At 43.1% G+C, this 25,913-nt stretch overlaps 1 protein-coding gene across 3 annotated transcripts; it reads left to right on the forward strand.

Annotated features, from left to right (window-relative positions):
- The first annotated feature begins 2,915 nt into the window (after positions 1-2,915).
- On the forward strand, positions 2,916-24,328 carry ssh2b (slingshot protein phosphatase 2b). 3 transcript variants are annotated; one of them, XM_037119645.1, is made up of 15 exons: positions 2,916-3,722; positions 7,633-7,676; positions 16,398-16,510; positions 16,593-16,657; positions 16,756-16,877; positions 17,051-17,116; positions 17,210-17,275; positions 17,423-17,617; positions 17,843-17,936; positions 18,151-18,279; positions 18,586-18,632; positions 18,746-18,892; positions 18,985-19,185; positions 19,886-20,882; positions 21,313-24,328. In XM_037119645.1, the coding sequence occupies exons 1-15, from the start codon at positions 3,660-3,662 to the stop codon at positions 22,627-22,629; spliced, it is 3,666 nt and encodes a 1,221-aa protein (XP_036975540.1). In that variant the 5' UTR covers positions 2,916-3,659; the 3' UTR covers positions 22,630-24,328. The 3 variants fall into 3 exon arrangements, with proteins under 3 accessions (XP_036975540.1, XP_036975539.1, XP_036975538.1); XM_037119644.1 differs by lacking the exons at positions 2,916-3,722; positions 7,633-7,676 and adding an exon at positions 13,371-13,775 and having other exon boundaries at positions 21,313-22,602; positions 22,782-24,328; XM_037119643.1 differs by lacking the exons at positions 2,916-3,722; positions 7,633-7,676 and adding an exon at positions 13,371-13,775.
- The last annotated feature ends 1,585 nt before the right edge of the window (positions 24,329-25,913 follow it).

Below are 25,913 nucleotides of genomic sequence, written 5' to 3' on the forward strand. Positions count from 1 at the left end.
AAACATTACAATCGAAGATAATTATGCTGTTTTTATTAAGATTAAATTTATCACCAATAGATGGCGAAATTGCTCTGACGTGTAACTCACTGATCATTCTCTTATGATTTTCAGGTTTGCACCCAGCAAACTTTTTATGATTCAATCCAGGGGAATAAATATCCATATTTCTCCCAGATTCGAGTTATGACTCACCAGTTTACCACATAAATATAGAGTAGAGACGCATCTATGACATAAACTATAATTAGCCTGTAATAGAATTCACCTGGATACAAATGAAAGAGTATTCTTAAAAAATATGGAAATGTAACTTTTCCATCTTTGAATTTTGAATTTTTTGAATTTATGACAGCATCACCACATGTTTCATTTGACTGCTGTTGTAGAAAATGGATACTGTGCTCAGCAATGACTGACTCGTGTTTATGGAGAACGAGATGACACTAAACACAGCTGAATTAGAGGCCGCATCAGCAGTGACATGTCTCCAAACGTTCTCCGAAACCCTCCAGTGACACTTTAAATAATTTCTTTCAGACGTGTGTGCAGCAGTCTGTTACAGAAGTCATTTTTATAGAATTGAGAAGTGTAAAAGTATAACTCTCAACAACTATTGGATGGGTTAACTTAAAACTCAGTTCATGATTATAATGGAGTTTGAATGACACAGTCATGACACTACTTATTAATAAAAACTAGACATGCTTCAAGTATACAAACTAACCAATGCATTGCCTACAATACATTACACGTGGGAGAATTTACACTTATTGAACTGGTAAGGTGAAATTCTTAACACTTAGGATAATGTCAAAAATGAGTGACGTTTGAGATACAGACATTATTCACTTCATAGCATCTTTTAATTCAGTGTCAGTAATTCCCAATATTTTTATTCTATTCTTTTGCTTGTTATGTCTTAAAGGGTATTTTTACCTAAACATAAAAATTCAGTTATCATCCTCTATCATCACACTCGTGGTGTTTTTAAAGTCAGATGAAGTTTCATAGTCCACAAAACATTTCTTGAAGTGTTGGAGCAAAACAGCGTTCTCCTAAACAACAGAAGTAAACAGGGACTTGTTTTGACTCCGTGCAGCTCATCTGGGCTAAGAGTCCAGAAGTGCAAAATCCCAAATTGATTTGACAGGATGTAATTCACAATCTTTTAGATTTAATTCTTAACTGTAGCTGATCTCTTAATGCCAAACATGGTGCCTCTCAGCACAGGATACACAGTTGTAGACTGTTGTACATCACCACAATGAACAGTAACCTAAAGTGACAATAGATCTATTTCTATTCTATTCCTGTGACCACAGATCCTGTAGCAAAGTGCTTCACCACAGATATAGAGGATGGTGGATTTATTATGATAATTGCAATAGGCTGGCAGGGGCTCATCACTTTGTGGAAAGTCAATGACATGAAGTGCTTCTTTAAAAGATCAACTGTGATGAAAGCTGCAAGTGAGTATGCTATTCTTACTGGAGAGGAAACAAACACTGAAAGTATGTGGTTACTGCCTGTCAGTTGCTGTGTTCATTGCTGTCAGCTGCTCCGCTCTAAACCTGTGGTAAGTCATTCTCTCAAATCAGATCAGAGAGCACATGGCTCACCTGTGATTAAGGCTGCAGCTTTGCATTCCCACTGCCTCCTCTGAGCGACTCTAAATCCAAACACCATTATCTCTGTCGTAATCTCCATCTCATCTCATCTCTGGCCGCACTGCTAATCCCTCTGGTATAAACGCAGCGACCGAAGCTGCCTGATGGATGGATGAATGGATGGAGCGGTAGACAGACAGTACAAACAGCAATGTTGGTAAAAAATTTAAAGGGATTGGACAAATATTTCTCTCTAACCAATGAACGAGAGATATATTGCTTGTGTGTGTTTGATTACAACAAGCAAATACGGTGACATATTCAAACCATCATGTGCTGTTTCTGGGTCAGTGCTCACATCTGTAATTTCTGGCAGCTCAGTCTGATTATTAGGCATTGATCTGTGGGAGGACGGGGGAAGGAAACCAGGTTGTCCAGCAGCTTTAATGATAGTGGTTCCTGGGCTACGGTACACTTGCTGATGACACACACTTCACGTATGAGTGTGTGGACAGGCTATGGTTGCTGCTGTGCCTGAACTTGGCCCACAAGCAGTGAAGATGACAGTGTTGCAGTACAGGTTCAGACAGGCAGGCTACACCTCAGGAATCATCAAATATCACCTGATGTTTTCCCTTAGTCAGTACTGCACCCACATCAGAGAAGCTCAGACACGTATGTACACAAAAGAACTTATGACTCCGGGCTTGATAACCCTTCTGAGGACAGGCCGCTCTTCTTTGCCGCAGCTTTACCTTGGAGCACCAGAGTAAAGATTCTCCCAAACGAAACGAAAAATATGCACACTATACAGATGTTATACAGGAGCCTATACACCAACAAACGACCTACAAGTTAGGCTACTTTTCTTCAGTTTCTTTCATGATGACACACCTCTCAAGGCTGAAGCAACCATGAAATAATGAATCATGTGACTTGAAGTTTGAAGTTTGATTTGATTCAAGCAGATTTTACTACTTGAGAAAAGTATATTTCTAAGAGATAAAGAAAATTACTTGGGAACTGACATGACCTTAATTCAGGTGACTTAAGATTCAACTCATCTTAAAACATTTCACTTGTCTTATCTCATCTCTGGGGCAATATGTACAACCTTAGCTAAAAACATTTAGCATACAGCTCTCTATTACCCTTTTGCCAAAGGGTCAGAAATCGCACCTAAACCTGCTAAAATCAGGTTTTTGTGTGCAACTGGAATGTGTGAACTCTGCATTCACACCTGGGTCATTTGACCCTAACTTCCATTTCTGTTAAAATGAGTCGTTTCTTTCACAATGGGTCTATTGTTGTTTTTCCTTCTGTTAAAACTGTTTTCCGCATTTTAGATAAAAATCACAGATGGGCTTCCTTGCCTGCGGGAAGAGGGAATGTGGTCAATAGGCAACTTTCAGTGGGGTTGACCCAAGTTTAAAAAAAACCTGTGTAAACCCACTAATTTAAATCAAAAAGCGGGATATTCGTAAGGCATGAAGGTTCAAGAGACACTTTGATGTTGCATTATGGGTAATGTAGGATCCAGTGTTTTGGAGGGTCTCACCAAAAGTCATGATAGTTTGGCCACTGCTGGTCCTCACCACTGTGTTTTTGTCTCACAAGTCTCTCAGCTTTACCGAAGCAAAATACATATTTACAGGATAGAGAGTAAACTTTTAAGACAAACATTTTATGATGACATTTTCTGTATCTGTCTGGAGGTCAACTTATAATATAATTTATAAGGGTGCTGCTTGCCTGACAGACAGACAGACAGACAGACAGACAGACACCACTCATGACTGCTTTGTTTACGTCCAGCACACATATGGTTAATCAGGATTGACAAGCCAAGGGTAGTTGCGCATGCGCAGATGGCGCTGACAGAGGAAACAGCCGGGGAGTAGTCAAACAGTCTACGATCAGAGAGGAAGAGGGAGGAAAACCAAGAGAGGACCAACAACCCGGGTTCAGCTGGGTTTTCTCCCACTCAGAACAATTATGCTCGTCTCGCCGCGGTCGCTTCCTCTCAGGTGTCCGCTTCCCGGTCGCTGAATGGCGCTGGTAACCGTGCAGCGTTCACCGACCCCCAGCACCAGCTCCAGCCCCTGCGTTTCGGTAAGAGCCGCCTTTATTGAATCCTCCTCCTCCTCCTCCTCCTCCAACCGCCGCTGCCTCCACCACCGAACCCAAAAGCTCCTCGCCATCGAAAGCGTCCCGAGGCTCCATTTCCGCTGTCTTTTTGTCGGCTGCTGACTGTCATAAAGTGCCTTGCCTTTGTGCTCGTGCGCATGCGTGAAATATAACTGCCCATCATTTTCAGTTATGGTTACCTGTGTGCTACTCCGCTAACTTTCCCGGCTAAAATCTATTGTACTGTTTTTTTTTGTTTTTTTTCCTACTTCTTCTTCTCGAACTACAACACTGTTAGCAGAGGACAGTTTCCTCATCTTGTTTTCATTGTCTCCACTGTTGACATGGTGCCTGTATGCCTCATTTCCGCCAGTTCAAAGGTTCAGCTGGCAGTTAGCTGCTCCGGCTGCTCGTCTTTTGTTGACGTGTTTACAGTTGAGTTCGTTCACGTGCGGTTTTCACAATGATAGTTTAGCTCCCTAACAAGAAACAGTCTATGCACTTCCGCTCGTAATAACCGCCTTGTGACACACATGAATGCGGGTATTTCCTCATGCAGCACTGCTGTGTGCTGTCTTCGTATGTAAACAGAAGTTGTGGTCGTGTCTTTCTCTTTTGTCTCCTGTCTGCATGTTTCTCTACCTGCCTGCTTCTGTCTTCCTGTCTCTCTCTCTTTGTGTCTGTGTGTGTGTTGCCCATGCAAAGCAGAGGAGCAGGTGTTTTTTCTGTCCATTCTGGCTGTTCATCTTTTGTTTTTCTTCTGCAGAAGCAGAGAGAGAGATAGAGATAGAGAGAGAGCCCCACCAGACAATCAGGAATAGACTGAGGAAGTAGTTTACCAGCACAAACAGCCTGTTTCCCAGTCAGGTGTCTTCCTCTGTGTGTCTCTCTGCATCAGTTCTGCTTTGTGTACGTGTAGACAGCGTGTCAACAAGCCCTTTTCTCTTTATAAATGCTGGTGTTTTTGCTTCCCAGAGCTGGCTGATCAGGGATCATTAATGCCTGTGACTTCTCTGTGGGTATGATTAATGGTGAATTAATTGCCTGATAAATCAAGGTAAAAAAAAAATCCAGCGTTGTCATTAAGCAGTCTTGCTCACAGCCAAGGGATGGTTTTCAATATACAAGTTAATATAAGCAATAGAGCCCAACTGATATATTGGTCAGGATACATGTTGTCCAATATGTGCCAATATGAAAACGCTTTATTTTGTGAGAGAATTGGATTTCCTCCGGGATCAATAAAGTATCTATCTATCTATCTAGAGACAGAAAAGGACTGATGTCGTTTTAGATAAAGTTTATTGTTACAGTAAAAAAAGTGTTTGATAGCCACATTTGAGGTATCATAGCAAAAAAAAATCTGTATTTATTGATACCAGAATGTTTTACTGCCTGATATTGGTGTAGGCATCAGCCCTGGAAATCACAAAGCGTTGGTGTAGTAAACATTATAGCGAAATCTTTGACGGTTGATACAGTATGTTTTGGCATATTGCTCGACCCTACGGTGAAATTAAATTACTCGTTGGAGAAAATACAACACATTGAAAGTGTTTGATCTGTTTTCTTGCTCTGTGGGACAAGCATAAGATTTTTGTCATTTTCTTCCCTCCTGTCACAAACCGCAGTCAAGTCATTATTTTCTTTTTACCAAGAATGGTCACAAACTGTCTCTGGGTATTGAAAGGGACCCTTTGCTTCACACCTTTTGTGTTTTCAGAGGCAAAACCAGTTCTGTGAGTAGATTTAATGATAACTGTCTTACTGCGTACGCACACACATTTTATGTAATTTGCTCGACTGTCTGAGGACTGTCCTGTAGATGATCGGGTATGTGAAAAATGTGACTTTGAGCCAGGGAGTTGTTCATCATGAGAGGAGTATGAGCTGTAAAAGAGCAGGAAGCAGATATGCAAAATGTATAATTAGGCAAGGTGAGGCAGGCAGCGCTGGTGAAGGATGTGAGGTGTCGTCTTGTGGAAATATGCTTTCAAGTTGCAGCCAGCGCAGACATACAGTGTAACACATTGCACAGACGCATGTCTGGTTTCCTGTGTCTGTCATGTGATGTGTGAAGTCTATCATGAGATGGCTGCTGGTGTTTTTTTTCTTTTCTCCACCATCTTTACGTGAACCATATGTTGAATCTGTCCAGCCTCACTGTTGTGTGTATGCATCCATAATAAGGGTGTTTGTAGGGACAACACACATTCCTTTGGTCTTTCAAAAGTTTTAACCTGGTGACTGTATTTGCTGTAACTTGTGACTCCCAGTCCTGCACAGACTCGTCTCCAGGCCTGCAGATTCCGGCCCAGCCTGCACACTCAGGCTGCACATTTCCATAAGCTTTGGAAAAATCTTCTCACATTTTCATACATGCAAAATCTGCGTGTGTTTTCCAATCCAAACAAAGATCAGGTGATATGTCATGGTGTAGGACACGATGGCGCTGAACAACAGCTGAAACTTTACATATACAATCAGGCACTTTGTGTTCAGTTGAGACTCGCCTACTCATTGCAATTTAATTCACCATGATGTGCAACAGAACTCAATAATTTAACCAAGGAATTTAAATGTTATTGTCTCCAAAAGACCTGCCAAATACAACAGTTCCCAGCATTAAGTGCTAAGCATGTGGTCATATTTAGACTCAGGTATGCACCAACACTTACACACAAAGTAACGAAGGATTAAAGGTTTTATTTTGTGCTCTCAAGGTAAAAAAAAGTTAAAGAATCTGAATGCAGGAACCTTTATGGACACTTTGGTTCCAGCGTCCTATATTTTCATTAGGTGTTCAACAATCCACAAGATCAATAACTGTGCCACAACTTAGCACTTCTTTAAAATGAAACACATAATATACATTGCGAGCAGCTTGTACTAGCATTTAAAGATTCATAGAAATTACTGTAATACAATTTTCATCTACATGACACAGCTTCAGTCAGATTCAGTTCATCTTTTTGTCTCATTGTTGCCCATCATCAGCCTGTAATCCACTTCCTCCTTTTATGAAGCTGTTAATGGATCTGTAATGTTGTTAAGGCCAGTTAAGCCTACATACAGTGTAAACAAGATAAGTACCAGCCAGGCAGTGCGAGATGAGTGCCAGGTGTTAATCTGCCTCTAATCCTCAGCGAAGCTTCATATTCCGCAAAGTGCTGATTGGATATGATTTGGATTTTTCTCTTATTTGCTCGTCCTCATCTCGTTGCTTGTTTTGGTGTGTGAATGTGTTTTTCTCTGGCCGGCCACACCTTAAAAACAGACTGAGGTCATTTTCCTGGAGAGTGTGCAAATTGAGTTGAAGCTCCGCTCCGCTCTGCCTCCTGTTCTCCTCTCGGGGAGCGCAGCCCTGACTATGTTAGATGCACTTTTAAATGTGTTTGTGCATGTGTACTCTGTGTTTGTTTGTGTGTCAGAGAGAGAGAGAGAGCGAGAGATTGTAAACATGGAAATAAGCTTCTTTCTTCTTTTTTTTTTTTTTATTACCACCCAGCATAGAACAGCGGAACTTTATTCACGTACACTTTGAGTCACATCTTGTTTTGTTCAAGTGGAAGTTTCTTTAATGTTGCTCGAACATTTGCATTTTTTTTTAATTATAATCTCTAAGATTTGGAGGTAGAGCATCACAGAATGAATCCAGTACTGTAAGACTAAAATTATGTTTAGAGTTGATATTTGCAATTCTTGTTTTTATCAACATTACTAGCATAGTGCTACGTATTCCAGTTTAATTATGAAAACAAATGAAAATTTCACCCATAAAATGTCTTTTGACAAATATTCTAAAACTTTATAAGTCTTCGAAACTGGCTCAGTGGTTAACCATCTATAGTAGTATAAATTAAAAAATCTAATTTTCTAATTTTTCTCTCTTTAGGAGTCCGGTAGTGGGGAGGATGACCGCCGCTCTCAGCCAAGGAGGTAAGACATTAACAGATGTTGTCTGAGACAAAGCTTCGTCATCTTTCCCCTCTGTGACCTCAGCGCTAAACAAAGATACCTCTTCCTGTTTCCTCAAAAACACAGTGTGTGGTGGGGTTTTGACCACATAAACCATTGTACTGGACATGTATATATCCAGGTCGAGTCGCTAGAGAGATAGCAAGAGCATCAGTGTAAGTATGTGAACACGGGGCATGTTGTGTTGCTGCCCTGACCTCTGACCTGACATGAGCTGACAGGAGTAGACTCAACCCGAAGAAGCACTTGAATTTAATCATTAAATGTGTCAGACCCTGTAGGACTTCCTGTCTTTACTGATACAAAGAGCTGCTGTGCTGTTGTGGCGACACAATCCTGCGCTCTATCTTGTTGCCTCGGGCGTTCAACTAGAGTTGAGAATCTGGTTAATCGTGTTTCACTCAACCACATCTACAACTGGTTTCCCCCCAGCTACCAGCAATTTCCTTCTGCTGACGGCTGTGTTTATGCAGTCTAGATACCAGTAAACATTAGTTGCAGTAACACTCTTGTCTCTCTAGTTTTTAAATGTGGCCCCTTAATAACAACTTAAATCCTGAAATCCTCTCTTGTATGAGACGCTTAACCGTGATTTCCTGTGTGTCCATCAGAGGGCAGCAGGCTCCATGAGAGTGAGTCAGGTCTGGGTATGTGGGTCAGGGGGAGCTGCACTGCTGATTCAGGAGCAGATTGGTAGCCCCTCCCAAAGTCAGAGCGGCTCTGTGTCTGTCTGGTCATTGGAGCTCTCTGCGATCCAACTGAGAGGGCTTTCTGTATTTGTGCAGCTGGGAGTGAAATCTATATTCACATAGTGTGTGTGTGTGTGTGTGTGGGTGTGTGTTTTTGAGAGAGGGAGTCACAGAGGTATCACATCACATATCATTTTGACTTACACAGTGTTGTGTAAAATAATATTATTTTCAATGTTTTGTTTTGAAGTTCTGAGATTATTTGACCTTTCATACTGACGTACACTTTTGTCTAAATGTGTCTCTGTAACCTTCTTACTTGTGTAGAAGTGCTATTTCATTTTTTTTTAAAGTAACACATACCATTATACAGAATGAATATCAAGTTCCTGCTGAGGAGCTGCGCCTTGTCTTGACTTCAGATTAGCCGATTGGTTCATTTGCCTTTGGTTGAACTTGGTGTCTCTGTGCTGCCAGGCCGTCTTATTGCTCTCAGGAGTGACTCACTACTTTTCTTGCAACTTTATTTCAAAACATTACCTAGTAAAGACATTTTCATCCACACATCTTGGTAACGGTTAACACACAACAATGATGTAAGACATGACGAATGCAGCCCTGAATATTTTACTATCTTTGCTGTAGCTCCCACCAGCAGCGCACAGAAAGTCGTGGATTTCAGTTTTAATCCCCCCGATCTTAAAGCAAATTTGATTTGTTCAAAAGTTTGTCTTGCCTTTTTTTTAATCTCTTAATGTGGGAGCATCACAAGAGAAGAGTACTTGTATCTTCCCCAGTAAAGTCACAGATTTCCTGTTGAGTAATCAGATGACATAACTTCCACAATCACTGATTTCATACATCATCATTTAGCTAAACAAACCCATTAATCAGCTGTATGGACGGAAATACACTGTATCCGCTGGTGACGAACCATAGAAAAAGCATGAGAAAGGTCATGATGTGTAGGATTAAATGAGCCTGAGTGAGTTATGGTAGTCAATTTGGGCCAATATGCTAATTCAGTCTTAGTTTTAAAGAAATGGTGACACAGGAGTTGAAATGGTGATCATTGCCTCATAAATACGGTGCATTATAAAGCTCTGGAAAGATATGGAAACAACAATTTCCTTTCCCTCACCCAAATCGACCTGGTGGAGGAAGAAAATGAGGTTTACATGAATTAAGCTGAAGTTATTTTTAAAGTCCAAACAGCAGTGTAGAGTTTTCACACCCCAGTGGACTCAGATGTTGGAAAACTGGAAAACTATTTAAATGAAAGTGAGCCCACACGCTGAGTTACTGAATTAATGCTTCCACAGTGCTGCTGACGTCTGTGCCTGCCGCACCATAGAAGGCAGCTGCAGCAGAGCTCATCTCATGACACAGGTAGTGAGATTCATTCAGGCGGGAACAAGGCTTTCGTGATGCAGGGTGGCGCGCCTGCTGCAGTGCTGCTGATTAAAGTCAGTGACATCAGCAGAGCAGTGACATCAGCTGAAACAGCAACGTCACTGGAGGGCTTTCAGGGGAGGAATCGGAGGGGGGAGAGGAATTTATTATGGCACTTCAGTTGAGGAATTCTTAAATTGGATGATATAAATCTTTTTCGCCCGCTCTGTTGTAATCTAATATGTGTATTCTGATCGATAGGTTGTCTGGCAGATTGATTCAGCTGTAAACCATCGCATTGACTTCCTGTCAGCTCACAACACGTACAAGTCTCTGCTGCTGGTGGGATGGACGTGTGTGTAGTTAAGATGGTTGTGAGCTTCAAATCCAGAGCACACAGTAGCCTCAGGTGTTCTGTATTATATATGTGATGTTGTGATCACTAAGGTGACTGTCTGTGTCTTCTGTATACGTGGAGACGTAAGAGCAACAGAGGAGTGTCCGGTGTCTGTCTACATGTAACAACCACTTTGTTTGCCTTCGTTGATTGTCATTGGACGGCGTGAATTTCAGCCGTCGAATGAGGGAACAGTTAGGTAGAACCTGAGAGATGGGACCAACACAGCAAACATGTGGGTTGCTGAGAGTTTGTGGACCACTAGGAGTACCTGACCAATGGCAGGCAGAGAACAGGATGATGACTGTGACTGTTCCAAGCTAGATCAACCATTCTTATACAACAGATGTATTAAGCGTTTTCCTGATCAATGTGTTCAATTAAAGTCAGAAGATCAGGAGATGGAGGAGATTTTGGGGGGTCAATGTGGGAACAAGTCAGACAAGAAGAAGGAAACCTCATGACAAGAACAGGAAGTTGAGATGTGGTGCTGTTATAAGTCAGTGATGAATATGAGTCTTATTTTAGGCTGCAACTAAAGATGATTTTTCATGATGCTGTTGATTATTTTCACATTTGTTTATCATTTAGGAGGGTTGGGCCTCTAGACTATGTCATCATCCATTGTCGAAGGCAGACAGTCGTCGAGTTATGAGCCCTGTACCATCGTAACATCATGGTGATTTAGGTCCTCCAGAGTTGCCGTTGATGTTGTGTCTTGGTGTCCCATTGACTTTCTCAATTAGGTGAACCCAAGACAGTTGGTTACGTTGGTGACAGGGTTTGTTTCTTTTCAGCGGGTCACTGTTGGTGTGTTTCTTTCATTTGTACCATTTGTTATTTGCGTTTTCTTAGCTTATCTTCCTCTAGCTAGCCACTCAACTCCTTTTTTGACCATCTGAGACTAAATTTAATTGAGTTACGTCGGGCTGGATGTCAGTCTACAGTCCCAGGTACTGTCCACAACCACACAAAAGGCTCGTAATTTACTGTCATACAGGACAAATGAAAGCAGCAAATCTTTACATGTAAGAAGCTGAAACCAGCAAATATTTATGAACTATCAGCCAATTATCACATTAGTTGGTGATTAATTCCTTTTAGTCAACTAATTGATTGATCTACTAGTCGTTGCAGCTCTAGTCTCATTAGTTTAACTGTCGTCTGCTGTGAACATTCACAGTGATCATGCTCTCTCTGAACCCTTGACCTTTCAGCTGTGTATCTCCATCCCACTTTAATGTTTCCACTTGATGTTCGGCAGCCTTGTTACACCATCTAGTGCTGTGATATGTTAAACCTCCCGTGACTGAGACGGACTAATAAATAAACAATTTTATGCCTGTAAAGATCAGTGAGGGAAGGTCAAGGGCTTTAACATTGTGGGGTTAATTGATCCACTTCATCTTGTTGCTGAATCAATCAACATGGAAACACACACAGCTCATGTACCTGTATGCAGTATTAAACATGCCCTGGATAGAAAAACACCACTGCAGTTGTTGTTTATCATGGGATATGTATTGACAGTCAGGTGGTGGCCACATATTTACCCTCAGGTTGTAATCCAGCCTATGAATTGAAACCAGGAGGGATCAACAAGCAGCACGACCAGTCTCAGGTCGAGTTTCTCCTCAGCTCGCTCCCGATGTCTCCTTTCTGATTTCTCAATCCTTTTTCCGTTGTTGTTGTTGTTTTTGCTGTTGCTGTAAGCAGCAGCACATTTAGGTGTCAAGTGTCGCTGCGTCTGGTGAGAATTTTCCTTAAAGGACACAGGCGGAGAGTTGGTTACACAACCTCGTCGCCCTCCCTCCAGCAGCAGGGTTCAGACACCACACATGTGATCAGCGTGTGGCCCTCCGTCTCCAGAGGATGCCCCCTCAGGGTGTGTGGAGTAATTAATGCTTAATCAGGAGGAGTGTTGTCATGGAAGCTGAGGTACCAGGTTACTGACGCTGCAGTCGCCATGAGAAGAGAGAAAATTGACAGTGATGCTAGGTGTTATTGACAAAATGACAAACGACCAGAAGAAACTCCTGAAGCGTCGTCTTGATGTCTGTCAGGATCGAGGGAACCGTGTCATGTTGAGAAGGTTCAAGATGAAGTCAAATTAGTCATTTTCAGTCTAAAGTAAGAGGGTCAGGGATTGTTGTGTTGGTAGTAAATAAGTTTTGATTCTAAATTGGAAATCAACTGGCATAAGCTTTATATTTCGATACCAAACTTAAACTCATTCTGATGCCGTGAATTGATTCTATTGAATCTATTGTACATAAACTAGAAGTATGATATGAGCTGCATCCCTTTTTTGACTTAATCACATGAACTAATTAAATGAAAGCCAGAAAAATCCAGCTCCTATTTATTCATTTGTTCCAAAGGATTCAGTTTTATGACTGAAGAATTGTCTCTGTTAAAGAGGTCATATTATGTTTTTTATGTAGTTATGTAGCATTTTTTTTTGCATGTTAAAGGAAAAGTAACTCTCTGCCTGAAACTCCTGATTTGGAGTCAGGCCTTTACTTCCGATGTGCATCACTATGAAACATGTGAATATACATTTTTATATGTTCATTATGAAATATATACTCCGGTCGGTCAGCAGACATACAGCTGCTGCTGCTGTAGTGGTGTTATTTTAGATTTTAGAGTCTTACGATCTCTGCTGGAGCGTGCCGGTGGCGAGTGCATGTGTTTGGGAAGCGAGTGTCAGAGGATGTATCGCAGTCAGGTAACGTGTATATATGTGATATTTCATTAGTGATGTATGTTATCTGACCCAAACCCAGGCATTAATTAAACTATATGAAAGTCTTTATGTGGATAGTCTGGTTTGTTGTTACAGGTTATCAGAGGAATCACTAGAAACTGTTACATAAACGCTTAAATTCTCCTTGTAGTTACTTTTAAAGTGTTATTTTCTACTATGACCCCTCAAAACAAGTATAAACCTGAAAACTGGCACCATGTGAGACATTTGGCACCTGTTTAAAGTCATGTTGTTGTCCCTGGTTGTCATACCACCCCTCCTTACGCACCGTGGCACTGATCACCCCTCATACAGCCGTCGACGCACCGCTGTTCTCGGGGATTGGACCCTGCGTGTCTCCGCCCCTCCAGCGGATGGATTTACCGCAGCCTGCTGCAGACGAACCAGAGCGAACAGCTGAGCAGATGTTCAGAGGCACCTGCTCTGTCAGCACCTGTTAAATAACTCAATATCTGAATATTAGCGGATAAAACCGCACCTTTTTTTTTTTTTAACCTATTTGACGGGTAACTCCCAAACTAAGTCGTGATGTTCATTAAAAACAAGTCGTCAAAGTGAGATTTTTTTTTTTTTTTAATAACCGAGCATCCGCGTTCTCATAACCACCCTCCACACCTCGACACCGAGGTATCGGTAGCTGCAAACCCGCTTTCTGTGCGCCCTGCTCCCGCCACCAGAGCAGCGATGCCTCCCGGCGTTGTGACCGCGCCACGGAGCTCGTCACCCGGCTGCTTCTGCGCCTGCTGCGGGGTGAAGATGAGACCGCGTTTCGCCGGGAGCCCGGTGATCTCTCGGGGGGAGATTTATCAGCTGTAAGTTGCATGAGACCGGTGTGTTCAATCGGAGCCCCGTGTTGTCTGTGTGGACATCTGCTGCTGCTGCATGCCAGCTGTAAGAATCAGACTGTTTGCAGATGCTTTCTGACTTCCAGCTCACTTTGTCCTGCTTTCACACATTTCCTAACTCTTATCCTGCATGATGAAGGCATGTGGTTTTCCCATGATGACTCAGTGGGAAGGATGTGACAGCAGCAGCAGAGCCAGTAGCTGCAGGAAGACGTTTCCTTCCCTTTGCTCCTTGTGAAATGTCTGCCAGATGCTACACTCATCTGCTCACATGTACCCTCCTCCACCCACCCACCCTGTTTTTTATTTTAGATGTCCTTAAAATGCGTCTTACAGGAAGGCACACGGTGTACCTGAGACGGATCGTGAATCGGAGGATGTAATTAGTCTGTCAGCTGCATGTCTTCAGAGATTAGAAGCCACGAATGATGATGACATTTATTGGCAATTTCAGTTTTCTTGATCAGCCAAGTGGAGACGTAGTTTGTCTGCACTTGGCCATTATTCACAGCTGTATAAGACAGCTGTCAGGTGTGTATTTATACTTGGTGAGAGAGTGCTGTCAGCCTCTCACTGGGTACAGGACTGAGGATCTTCTAGGTGTGCCAACCAGAATACAAACCCCAATTTTATGAGTTTTATTTATTTGAACTGATGCAGTAAATGCATAGTTTCATCATTTGCCGGTGTTGATACAGTTGAACCCTCTGTTAGCCTTTGGAGGTTACAGAGGCTTCTTTTCCCACTTAAAAATAAAAAAAAAGGTTCACTTGGAGCCAGTCATGCTCGCTGTGTGCCCCAGATCCAGTTTTATGATAGACATTTCTAACTTCGCCACGAGAGAAACTGGGTGTGACGAGCGAGACATAGGTTTTGGAAAATGTTATAACAGCGAATCTGTTGATGTTAAATCTCTAACATCCCTCTAATTAAGGAATGTAACTGTATACTGTTAAAACCTCCGTCCTGAAGCTGCGGACTGTCTAATGTCACTTGTGTAATTACCGCTGTCCGTTGCCCTTCGCCTCCGCTCGTCTTCTCCTTCGTCCTAACAACAGATAATAACAAAATGGGACTTCCTGTCGCTGATAGGCCTCCCCTAGCCTTGGCCTGTATTTACCATTGGCCCCAGTAAGGAGTGAGAGTCAGTGATCAATGGTGTCAGAGGTAAATCTGCAGTAAGATTGTCACCATGTGAAAATTTTAAAGAGTTTAAAGAAAACACAAGCGATGCCTGTTTGGATATCAAAGCAAAAAGGAAGAAGTTCATGTTCTTCTTTTTTCAGTAAACAAGCTGCACACAGTGTCGGCACAGAAAGTGTCGCCAACCACCAACACATCGTGGTAATGTTAAAGGATAAGTTCACTTGAAAATAAACATTTTGTCATTATCTCACGTCCATGTGGACTGAAAGTCAGGCAAAGTTTCGTAGTCCACAAAACATTTCTGGGGATTCACAGTAAAACAGCTTTACTGCATTCACCTAAATAAGTGAAGTAGATGGGGACGTAAAACAACAACTAAATAAAATTACATAACAAACATAAAATGACTCCAAACTGCCTGTAAGTCTCCAGAAGCCCCAAGATCCCAAACTTATTTGAAAAGTGATTATGATATTACATTATCCTACATATTGGTCGTGTCTTTTCAATTACATTACATAACCGATTGTTGGGAGAGCCGTGGTGCCAAGAGGTGGAGATGCAGGTAGTTATGTGCCATAAATGACTACTGATAAGCTCTAATGGCCTGTAGAGTAAAAAGATAAAGAACTGCCTGTAGGTCGGCTAGTTTGAGAAAGGGCAAAGGTTCATGTGAACTGCAGGCTGGTTACATGAGTGTTGTGTTTGTTTTCCTCTGTGACTCAGCGAGTCGTCGTCGTCCGATCCCTCCTGTCATTTCATGTCCAGTTCAGTTGAGCCAGCTCGTTATTGGAACCAGCTGCTGTTTGTCTTGAGCTCATAAAAGCTCGTAAATCTCACATTAATTATGTTGTATATGATGTTTGTGTAGGTTGTTGTGTGTGTGTGTGTGTGTGTGTGTGTGTGTGTGTGTGTGTGTGTGTGTGTGTGTGTGTGTGTGTGTGTGTGTGTTTTCTAAGAAAACAGAAGATTAAGTCACCATTATTGAAAACGCAGTCGACTTTTAGATGAAGAAATCCTTCGTGGTCAATATTCAGCAGATGTTGAAGTATAAAGGCTTTCACAGCAAAGCCAGCCACTGTTTCAGCGTCATGTCTCTGAAGCTTCAAGATGACAACACATACAGTTTAGTCTAGAGAGTAAATTGTCATACAACAGCGGAAACTCCTGTCACAAGTTCACACAGCCTGTGGTTATGTCTTTATATTGCTTGTTTTTGCAAATGAAAGAGTTCACCGACACATGAGATGAAGAAAGGCACAACATCCTAACAATTTAGTACTTCAGACTGTGTTGTGTTTGGCATTTTTACTTAGTTCTTTCATTTAAAAACAAATATTTTAGTTAGACTCAGTTGTAGTGTGTTTTACTGTTTGGTGAGCTGTTTTAAAGGTGGTAATCACTCACTTTATTCTCTCCCTTCTTTTCTCTCCTTCCGCCCAGCATCAGTGAAAGTTTCCTGACAGTTAAAGGAGCTGCTCTCTTTTTACCTCGAGGAAATGGCTCCTCCCCCTCGTCTGCCTCTCGCTTCTCACAGCTCCGCAGCAAACATGCAGGTGAGGAGAAGAGAAACTGACTGTTTGACTGCATCACACGTTCGTTGACACTGATCAGATTTGTGTTTTATTCCTCCACAAGGAGACATCCAGCAGCATCTACAAACCATGTTCACGCTCCTCAGACCAGAGGACAACATCAAACTGGTGCGTAAACACTTTCACACACACACACACAAAGTTAAATCTTAAAGTTGTTGATCCACTTCCAAGACGATCAGCTTTGTTTTATCTTGTCGATCCAGGCGGTTCGGTTGGAGAGTGCCAACGCTCAGATCATCCGCTACATGGTGGTGGTCTCAACCAACGGGCGGCAGGACACGGAGGAGAGCGTGGTGCTGGGAATGGACTTCAGTCCTGTAGATAGGTGAGGCAGAAACACTGACACACCATCTACACCTGGGAATAAAAAATGATCTGTATCTGGAGATGTTATCAGGATAACGAATTATCCAGCCAGGTGTAATTGGGGCGTGACATGTACCCTCCTGTTTTGCACAGAGGTGTAACATGCAGCTTTACTTTTTTTCCCCCTCCTAGCTCGTGTTCTGTTGGGCTGGTTTTGCCTTTATGGAGCGACACGTTGATACATCTGGATGGAGATGGGTAAGATGCACAGGGCAAACACACACTAAACACTGTGCTGCTAGGATGACTGGCTGTGTGTTATTAATTGCACCTCTCTCTTCTTGCTCTCAGGGGTTTCAGTGTGTCAACGGATAACAGAGTGCATGTATTCAAGCCTGTTTCTGTGCAGGCCATGTGGTGAGTCACACTCCATTAATCACACACCTTGGAAAGAAAGAGATTTCAGCCCTTAAATTCTGTGCAAGTCTTCATCCCGGTATCCATTTATTGGAAAGTCTCTTTTTCTGTCCGGGTGTTAAACTCTCTCCCCTTCCTCGCCTGCAGGTCGGCCCTCCAGTCACTCCATAAGGGATGCGAGGTGGCCCGTTGTCACAACTACTTCCCAGGCAGCTTGTTCCTCACCTGGGTCAGCTACTATCAAAGCAGAGTCTCCTCAGACCAGGTACGCATCAACGAGTGGAACGCCATGCAGGACGTGCAGTCACACCGTGCCGATTCGCCCGTGCTCTTCTCTGACATGTGAGTGTCCAGGTCATCTTTTTATATCTTACTTTTTCCCTTTTGCTATCATTTCAATACGATTTACTGTGTTTGTTGTCCATGATTGAATGTAATAGCATAGTACCAAAAGGTAGGTTTGTTATGATGTCTCTTCTATATGATGTACTGACTGTTGGCTGCAACACTTCATATATGGAAATGGACTTTCACTTATCGTATTTTAATGTCACGTTATTTCTGCAGACCGACAGAACGAGAGCTGACCGAGCGTCAGATCAAAAACAGTTTGAGGGAGATCATGATGCAGAAAGACCTCGAGAATGTCACCTGCAAAGAGGTGAGTCGGTGCTGCACATGCTGGATTTGATGACGCTCCAAACAGATGAACATGGAAATTTGGGTCCAGAGGAAAACTTAGAAAAATGATGCGTTCATGTTCCGTTTTAGTCATCAGTAGATGAAAGTCTAATGCCTGCTTTACAGGTTTAGATTTGCTGCGTTGAGATTTTAATCAGTTTCTTGTCTGCTCTCCATCTGACTACGTTCTGTAGATCCGAACAGCGCTGGAAATGCACATGACGTGTAACCTCCGAGAGTTCAAGGAGTTCATCGACAGTGAGATGATTATCATCCTGGGCCAGATGGACAGTCCTACAGAGATCTTTGATCACGTCTTCTTGGTATGTTGAAGATGTTCTGCAGTACCAGAACACTTTACAATAGAAAGCATCTCAGTTCTTTTAAGTACATTCTATGAACATTACTTGTTCTGTGCATGAGGCTTAATTCATGTCTGGGGAACCTGCTAAGACATGAGATCATCTTTTTTTTTTTTTTTTTTAATTCCTTGCTAATTTTAAGGTATTTTGTTGTTGTTTATCTTGTGGACACAGACGTCACGCAGGCCTCGCAACAGGATTTAAGCATTATGAAAAGCTCAGCTGAAGGCTCTGAACTAGTCTGACTTTTGCTTTTGTTTCCTGCAGGGATCTGAGTGGAATGCATCCAATTTGGAGGAGTTGCAGAAGAGCGGGTAAGGAGGGGGGGACACAGGACAAGCTGTACTGAAGTCAGTAAAACCATGAAGTATTAGATCATTAACCATCATCTTGAAAATATTACTATTCCTGTCTGATTCTCACTCAGGGTTCAGTACATCCTGAATGTAACGAGGGAGATTGATAACTTCTTCCCCGGTGTGTTTGAGTACCACAACATCCGTGTTTACGACGAGGAGGCCACCGACCTGCTGGCTTATTGGAATGACACCTACAAGTTTATATCAAGAGCCAAGTGAGTTTGACATGACTGCATGTTTCATTTTGAGGACTTAGCTCCATTTTGAAAAACTGCTAAGTATGTTTGTTTCTTCATATCCGCTCCAGGAAAGCTGGATCCAAGTGCCTGGTGCACTGTAAAATGGGAATAAGTCGCTCTGCAGCCACGGTGATCGCGTACGCCATGAAGGAGTACGGCTGGGATTTGAAAAAAGCCTTTGATTACGTCAAGGAGCGCCGAGCTGTGACCAAACCGAACCCCTCTTTTATGCGACAGCTGGAGGAGTATCAAGGCATACTGCTGGCCAGGTACCCTCATATACACACACGCAAATAGATCTCATGTGGATTTGTGGGCGAAGCGTGAACACAACGCAGCATCGACTGCACGAGTACAAAGCTAATGAGATTAAACCGTTCAGCTGGAGGAAACATAAAGGCACACATGGCTAAACCACTTTAAAACCGCTCGATTACATAATCTTTCTGGATGACTTTTAATGTGCATCCTACATTAAAAAAGGTGCAGATATTTATATTTAAAAATAACTTGAAGAAAAATGTCTCTTGAGCACTGTCTCACCTTTTGAAACTGGACAGGTTAGCGTACACGTATGCGTACATTTATTTACAGCTTCATGCTAAAACCTGCTGCGGTGAAAGGGGTTGATGGAAACTGAAAACAAAGATCAATCAATCGACCTTTATTTATACTCGAGAGATCACTGAAGTGTGACCCTCATTTACAATGATGCCGAGTCAAACAACACAAAGAAAAGGAAAAAAAACAGTCACAAGGCGAAACACTGACGAAGTAACTGCAGTCCCACAGTTGTGCAGATTTAAAGTGCATTTCATATGAGAATACTGTCTCTCTGTAACACAACACATTTAGCATAACAAGCCTTTAAACCAAGTATGTGCTTGTTGATGTATGAATGTCTGCATAAAGAAGATAGGAGTGAGATGAAAATACGCTATAACAATGTGTTTTTTCCCCCTCTTACAGCAAACAGAGGCACAACAAACTGTGGCGATCGCACTCTGACAGCGACCTCTCCGAGCACCATGAGCCGCTTTCTAAATCTCACGCCCAGCCGCACAGCCTGGGTCACTCCGACCCCCATAACCAGGCCGGCAGCACGACCGGCTCCTCCATGAAGGGGCTGCTGGAGTCAATGGGAACTCCGAGCAACACTGGAAAACCAGCACACTCCTCCAGCCAGCCTGATACTGGCATCCAGTCCAATCAGCTCAGCTCCACAACCACAGAGGGAGTGGCAGCTGAGGCTCCCTCTCACTCTGCTGTAGTCCAGATCAGCCAGTTGGACTCCCCTTGTCCTGAGTCGTCTGCGTCTCAGTTATCTCCCCCGCTCTCCAACGGTGTGTGTCACTCCGAGGAGCAGCCCCCAACGCCTCCTCTCTCCCAGCCGAGAGCCGCCACTGTGGTGCCTGAGCTCCAAAAGACAGACATGGTGACTGTTGCACAGAGTGTTGTAGTTGGCCAGCCTCACCCGCCTCCGTCCTTTCATCACGTCCCCCTCACCCCCGCCCCGTCCCCAACTCCCACCTGCCTGGATGAGGTTATCAAACCACAGCCGTTGTCCTGCTCTCTGCCTAACATGAAACCAATGCTCGTGTCAGTGCCTGGGCTCATGGCAACGCAAGCAACAATCACACACCCGGCTGGACCCCAGTGTCTGTCTGCACCAGTGCCTGTCAAAAACCCAGACTGTGACCAGCAGATGTGTGGCTTGTCTTTGGACGATTTAACGGCCCATTCTCCCTCCACTAGTGATTTTATCAGCTACCCCAGTGCCATTCCACAAGACAGCGAGGTGTTGTTGGGCCACAGTGCAGATCACATTAACTTCTTCAGTGCCAGGGAAAAGTTTAAGGGAATGAGTCGAGATGGTAAAAGCTGCCAGCTGAAGAGTTGTGGCAAGGAACAGCAACCGCTGCCTCAGGACGTCTCCACCTGTGAGGGGAAGGAGGAGAAAAGAAAGGTGAGGTTACTGCAGATCCCCAAACTGCTGAGCTTTGGTCACATAAGTTGTGTTCAGAGCTACTCCCAGACTCTGATGAATTTTTGGGGGGATTTTTGGAGCTGTTGAACCTTCTGCAGTTCAGTTTGGTCGAGCTTTGTTGTTGTTTTAAGTACAAGAGCGCCACCTGGTGGCAAAGAGGGAAACACTCCTGCTAGAGTTTCTGTCTTGGCTGATGGTTTAACTTGAATATCTTCTGAGTTACAGGGATTATACCAGGTCTGCATCGAATTGTTATTTTCTTTATTGATTCATCTGCTGATAGCTTAATCAATTAATCGATTACTTCTTTGATATATGAAATGAAAGAAAATGGTGAAATCAGTCACAGTTAATCATTGCAGCTCTGGATTATACCAACTCTTTTATTTGGGGTCTCTTTCCGTTGTAGGAAATGGCCGTCCCTGTGCAGGTCACAGGACTGAAGCCTGCAGGGCACACAGAGGCTTCACCTCTTGGCCAGCTGAAGCCGCAGGGTCCTGAAGACCAGGAATCAAGGAGGTCCAGCCAGGAAATAGATGCTACAGATGTTCTATCACACACGGAGGCTGAGAATGGCAAACATGAAGTGAAAGACAAAGACGAGGAGGACGCAGCTCCTGCTGGTCTCTACAGCGACTGGACCAGGGGGTCCGTGCGACGAGTCACACGACAGCTGGAGCAAAGAATGAAGCAGGAGCACGAGACTCCGTCACCCTCGTCATCTCCACCGGCCCTCTCCGGCAGCTCCTCCTGTTCTCAGCAGCATCCACTCAGCGTCCATCCCAAAGCCATGTCCAGTTCCCAGGACGCATCAGTTTGCTTGGAGGTGTCAGTCGTCAGAAGCATGCAGGAGGAGCACGAGGAGGCTGATGGGAAGGTTGGATCAGTTCCAGTTGAGATGGAGGCACTACGAAGTGATAAGAAAAGCACAAAAGGACACAAAACCCAGCCTGCTGAAACTAGATTGCTCTCTACCTCTTCTTTCCACCGCTCCGCTCAGTCTCCCTTCGCCTCCGTCAACTTCCTGTGTCTGGAAGGCGTGACGGAGCTGGAATCATGCACAGACTGGGACTGCTCCACAGAGGGACCCTACAGTGACATCATCATGAGGGAGACATGGGAGACTCTGTGCGAGCTGGGTGCCTTCCTACAGCAGGTGAGCGGGGGAGGAGTTCACAAGGCCAGACATGTGGACCAGGTGTTTGATCTCAGTGGTCGAGCCCCTCAGAAGCGAGGCAGCAGCATCCAGAAGAGGGTCAGAGAGGTGGAGGCCAGAATTCGGCAGGCGGGACTGACCCCTCCGTCCCTGATGAAGCGCTCAGCTTCTCTGGCCAAACTGGGTTGTCTGGAGCTGCTCGCCAACGACCTGAGCGATTGGGAGCTCAGCCGCTCCTCCTCCGTAGCCCCGTCCTCAGCAGAACCTCCGATCCACACCGTCACCGACGAGTCCAAGAAGCAGCGGGTCCACAACTCCCCCTCCTCAGACGGCCAGCAGCCAGAAGTCCACGGGATCGGTGTGGAGAGGCTTTCTGATGCTGCGGAAACCTCACCGCCTCCATCATCTCCACCATCGAACCCGCAGGGAGGACAGCTGCCCAGCTCTGACCAAGACTCTCTGCATTTCTCTGGGCCAACTCTCATAACAACAAGGCAGCAATATGGAAGGACTCATCCCCTGAGGCGGCTCAAGAAAAGAACTGTTAGTACCCTTTACCACACCATGTAACCCTCACTGTGTGTGTCTGTGTGAGTGTGAGAGAGAGAGAGATCATGCACACCTGTGAGAAATGGAAATTAATGTTTAAAATGTATTCAGCAACACAAACCGATGCCTCTTGCCTTAAAGGATATTTTAAGTACTTTGTTTTTTTCCTGCAGATCTGCCAAGAGCTCCTGTGAAATCTGCGCAATGAGATACTTGTCTCGGTGCAAGAACAGTGACAAGGCTATGACGGCTCTGGTCAAATGAAATATTAAAAAAAAAAAATAAATGCTGACTGTAATTGGAAGAGACGCCTTGTGGTGTAAACACCTTCAGATGACGTTCAAAAAGCAGCAAAAACAATCAGACACGATGGAAACAGGCCTGAGCCTGCACACACACACACACACACACACACACACACACACACACACACTCTTTACATCACTGCTGGTTTCTCCATCATCAACTTGATATTTACTTGATCGCTGTTGGTTGATTTGAATAGTCTGACCTGGTGTTAGGTGGAATGTAGCCTCTGTTTTCCTCTTCTCATGTGGGTTCACGTCTCTTTATCAAAACATGCTGAGCTGACAAGAAAAATGACGCAGCTGTTCCTCTGGTACAATCTGAGGTCAACGAATCAGTTTAACACTCAAACAGACTCTCAAACCTGCAGATTTGGTTCAAGTGAGGATAAACTTTTATTCATTTGGCAGAAATACTTGAAATACTGACACATAGTACCAATCAAAAACTAATTCTGCCACCTTCAGACTGGTTTTGAGCAGCAGCTCTGTTTGAAACGGATGAATGTTTTTTTTTTTTCCCCTGTAGGAAAAGTAACCAGAGCTGGTGACACAGCTGCTTATTGAATCAAAATGCGAAGAGAAGAGGCATGCTGTCCTGTCTTTTTTTTTTTTTTTAATTTTTAAATACAATGTTTGTTTTGACTACACAATACCTCAGTCAGTCCGAACCAAATCTGACCTGCACAAACGTCAGGCTCGGGAATCCTGGAATGTCAGTCAGAACCATCTTTCACCTCTACGACTCGATAAACTGAAGTAAAACTCATCTCTCTCGTGTCCTCTCACAGTTCCGATGCCACTCAAAACTCGACATTTTTGTATGTATGTATGTATTTGTGTGTGTGTGGGGGGGGGGAGTTGAAGGCAGAGTGTATATTTGTGAGTTTTCTGCCGTGTTTCTCTTTGAGATGTAAAGGTCTATATTGTGAGTGTCGACATTTTAGGAGCTGTACATGTTTTTATATCTGGTTCGTGTCTGTGTGTGTGTGTGTGAGTGCGACTGTGCAGCACAACTTTACCACGTGGGTGTGTACATTTTATTTTATTTTTTAAACTGAGGTGTTTTTTTTTAAATTTTTTTCTCTTTTTGTACACATTTGTAGGAGTGTGCCTGTGACTGGCAACTGAAGTTTTCTCTGCAGTCTATCAGAAATGTCTGTACAGGGAGGTCTGTCATACATGCACTTTACTCCCTTTTTCTTTTTAATGTTGTTGTGTTTTTTTAATGTATGGTTGCTACTCTTGGGGAGCATGCTTAGGTGGTAGCAGCTGTTGGGTGTGTGTGTGTGTGCGCGTGTGTGTGTGTTGTCAAAAACTGACTTTTTTTTTGTTTTTGTTTTATTTTAAACTATCATTGTAAATAGACTTTTATATCCTGTGCTTCAACTGTGACCATTAAACGATGGAAGTTACCGAGTGATTCGCTGTGAGTCTATAAGTGTTGATTTAAACAACGGATGATGACGGCATGTTTTAAGATGTAGAGTGTCAGAAAACAGTAAAACAAAATGTCCTTCACAGTTTCACAGATTGTTTCTTCCTCAAATTGCCCTTATAGTTGTTAAAGCAGAGAAGCCATTCATTTATACAGATCTGTCAACACTGAACGTTTCAGCTCTGTGTTTCTTCTTCAGTGTGTTTTGTTTTCACAGCACGGTGATTGTTTTTCCTCCTTTTATGAGGTGAGTGTTTTCTGTGTTTGAGAAAACACACAGAAGTTTTCAGTTTGTTCATGTTGAATTATATTTTTTTATAACATTTGAGCCACAGCGTCTCTTTCTATGATTAATTTCTGAGTTATAATCCACCTTACGTCAATTAAAACTGCAGGTGAAACTCTTAAATTAAAATGATTCCCAAAGGCAGAAAGACAGTTGAGTGAACTCATGATTTCAAGGCAGTAAACTTAGTTTAAAGTAAAACTTAAACTCCTAAGATCTGGAATAAACTAAACATTTTGCTGACCCGAAGTCTTTTGTTGAGATACATTACTTCTCTTCTGTAAAAGAAAAAAAAAGAAATTAATATTTTAAATCAGTTTTCAGGTCAGAGATGTTAAAGACTCGGCCACAGTGACATGAAATGACATTCTAAACATTTGACCCAGAAAATCTTTTCGCCTGATAAATGTCTTTTTTTCAACAATTTTTAAATACAGATTTTTTGATTGAGTATTTTGCCGGAACACTTGATGATTACTTGTTGATACACAGATTTTTCAACATATTATACGACATGTTGGTATTCTGTTCTCCTGTCACTGCTGGTAAGTCTGAATCTTCAGTTCAACACACACACACACGGAGTGTAAAACACGGTGAGTGCAGTAAAAATGTTGACCTGTCGTTCCTCTGATTTTCTGTTCTTTTTGCTCCCAGCAGCAGGAAACATGACGACTTTACAAAGATCTGTTCTGTGAGCGACAGTGATGAACACAGAATGACTCCAGTTCAGGTATCCAGGTATGTTCAGTGTGTTAAATCCAAGGTGTACGACTAATACCAAGCTCTCCAGTAACACGGTGAGAATCCAGCACAACAACAGGTGATAGATGTGCAGTGGTGCGATGTAACATTTACCTAAATACTGTCCTTAAAGGGACACTATGTAGTTTTGGAAAAGAAAAACTCAGATTTAGTCATTTTTTCCGTAACTGAATAAAGACGCTGTTTTTTTTCACACCCTTTGAAGCTAAAAATGTGGCAGGGTCCGCCACATATTTAGAACAGCATGAGACCGTGTTCTTTAAAGTCAGATTGTTTATTTGGTCATGAAAGTGTAGAGAGTTTGTGTGTAAGTCATAGAATAAATTAAGATCTTTCTCTTCTGGTTTAAAATCTCGTCCCCACAACTACATACTGCACCTTTAAGTTCACATGTCGGATTGTAACATCCACTTGTGTTCTGATATGTTGCTGCAGAGACATTTTTTAAAATTAAATCTTGACTCATGCTCATGTTTGTTTCCAACCTGCTCTACAAACCAGTGAGCTCCCT

Source organism: Acanthopagrus latus, chromosome 13 (assembly GCF_904848185.1).
Source record: "Acanthopagrus latus isolate v.2019 chromosome 13, fAcaLat1.1, whole genome shotgun sequence".
NCBI classification, from domain to species: Eukaryota; Metazoa; Chordata; class Actinopteri; order Spariformes; family Sparidae; genus Acanthopagrus; species Acanthopagrus latus.

Excerpts from the sequence above, each read along its gene's own strand:
- ssh2b (XM_037119643.1), top strand. The coding sequence starts at position 13,648 with ATGCCTCCCGGCGTTGTGACCGCGCCACGGAGCTCGTCACCCGGCTGC. Across the intron at positions 17,276-17,422 it reads GTTTCTGTGCAGGCCATGTG|GTCGGCCCTCCAGTCACTCC; the intron begins GTGAGTCACACT and ends CCTCGCCTGCAG. Across the intron at positions 18,280-18,585 it reads TCTTTGATCACGTCTTCTTG|GGATCTGAGTGGAATGCATC; the intron begins GTATGTTGAAGA and ends TGTTTCCTGCAG.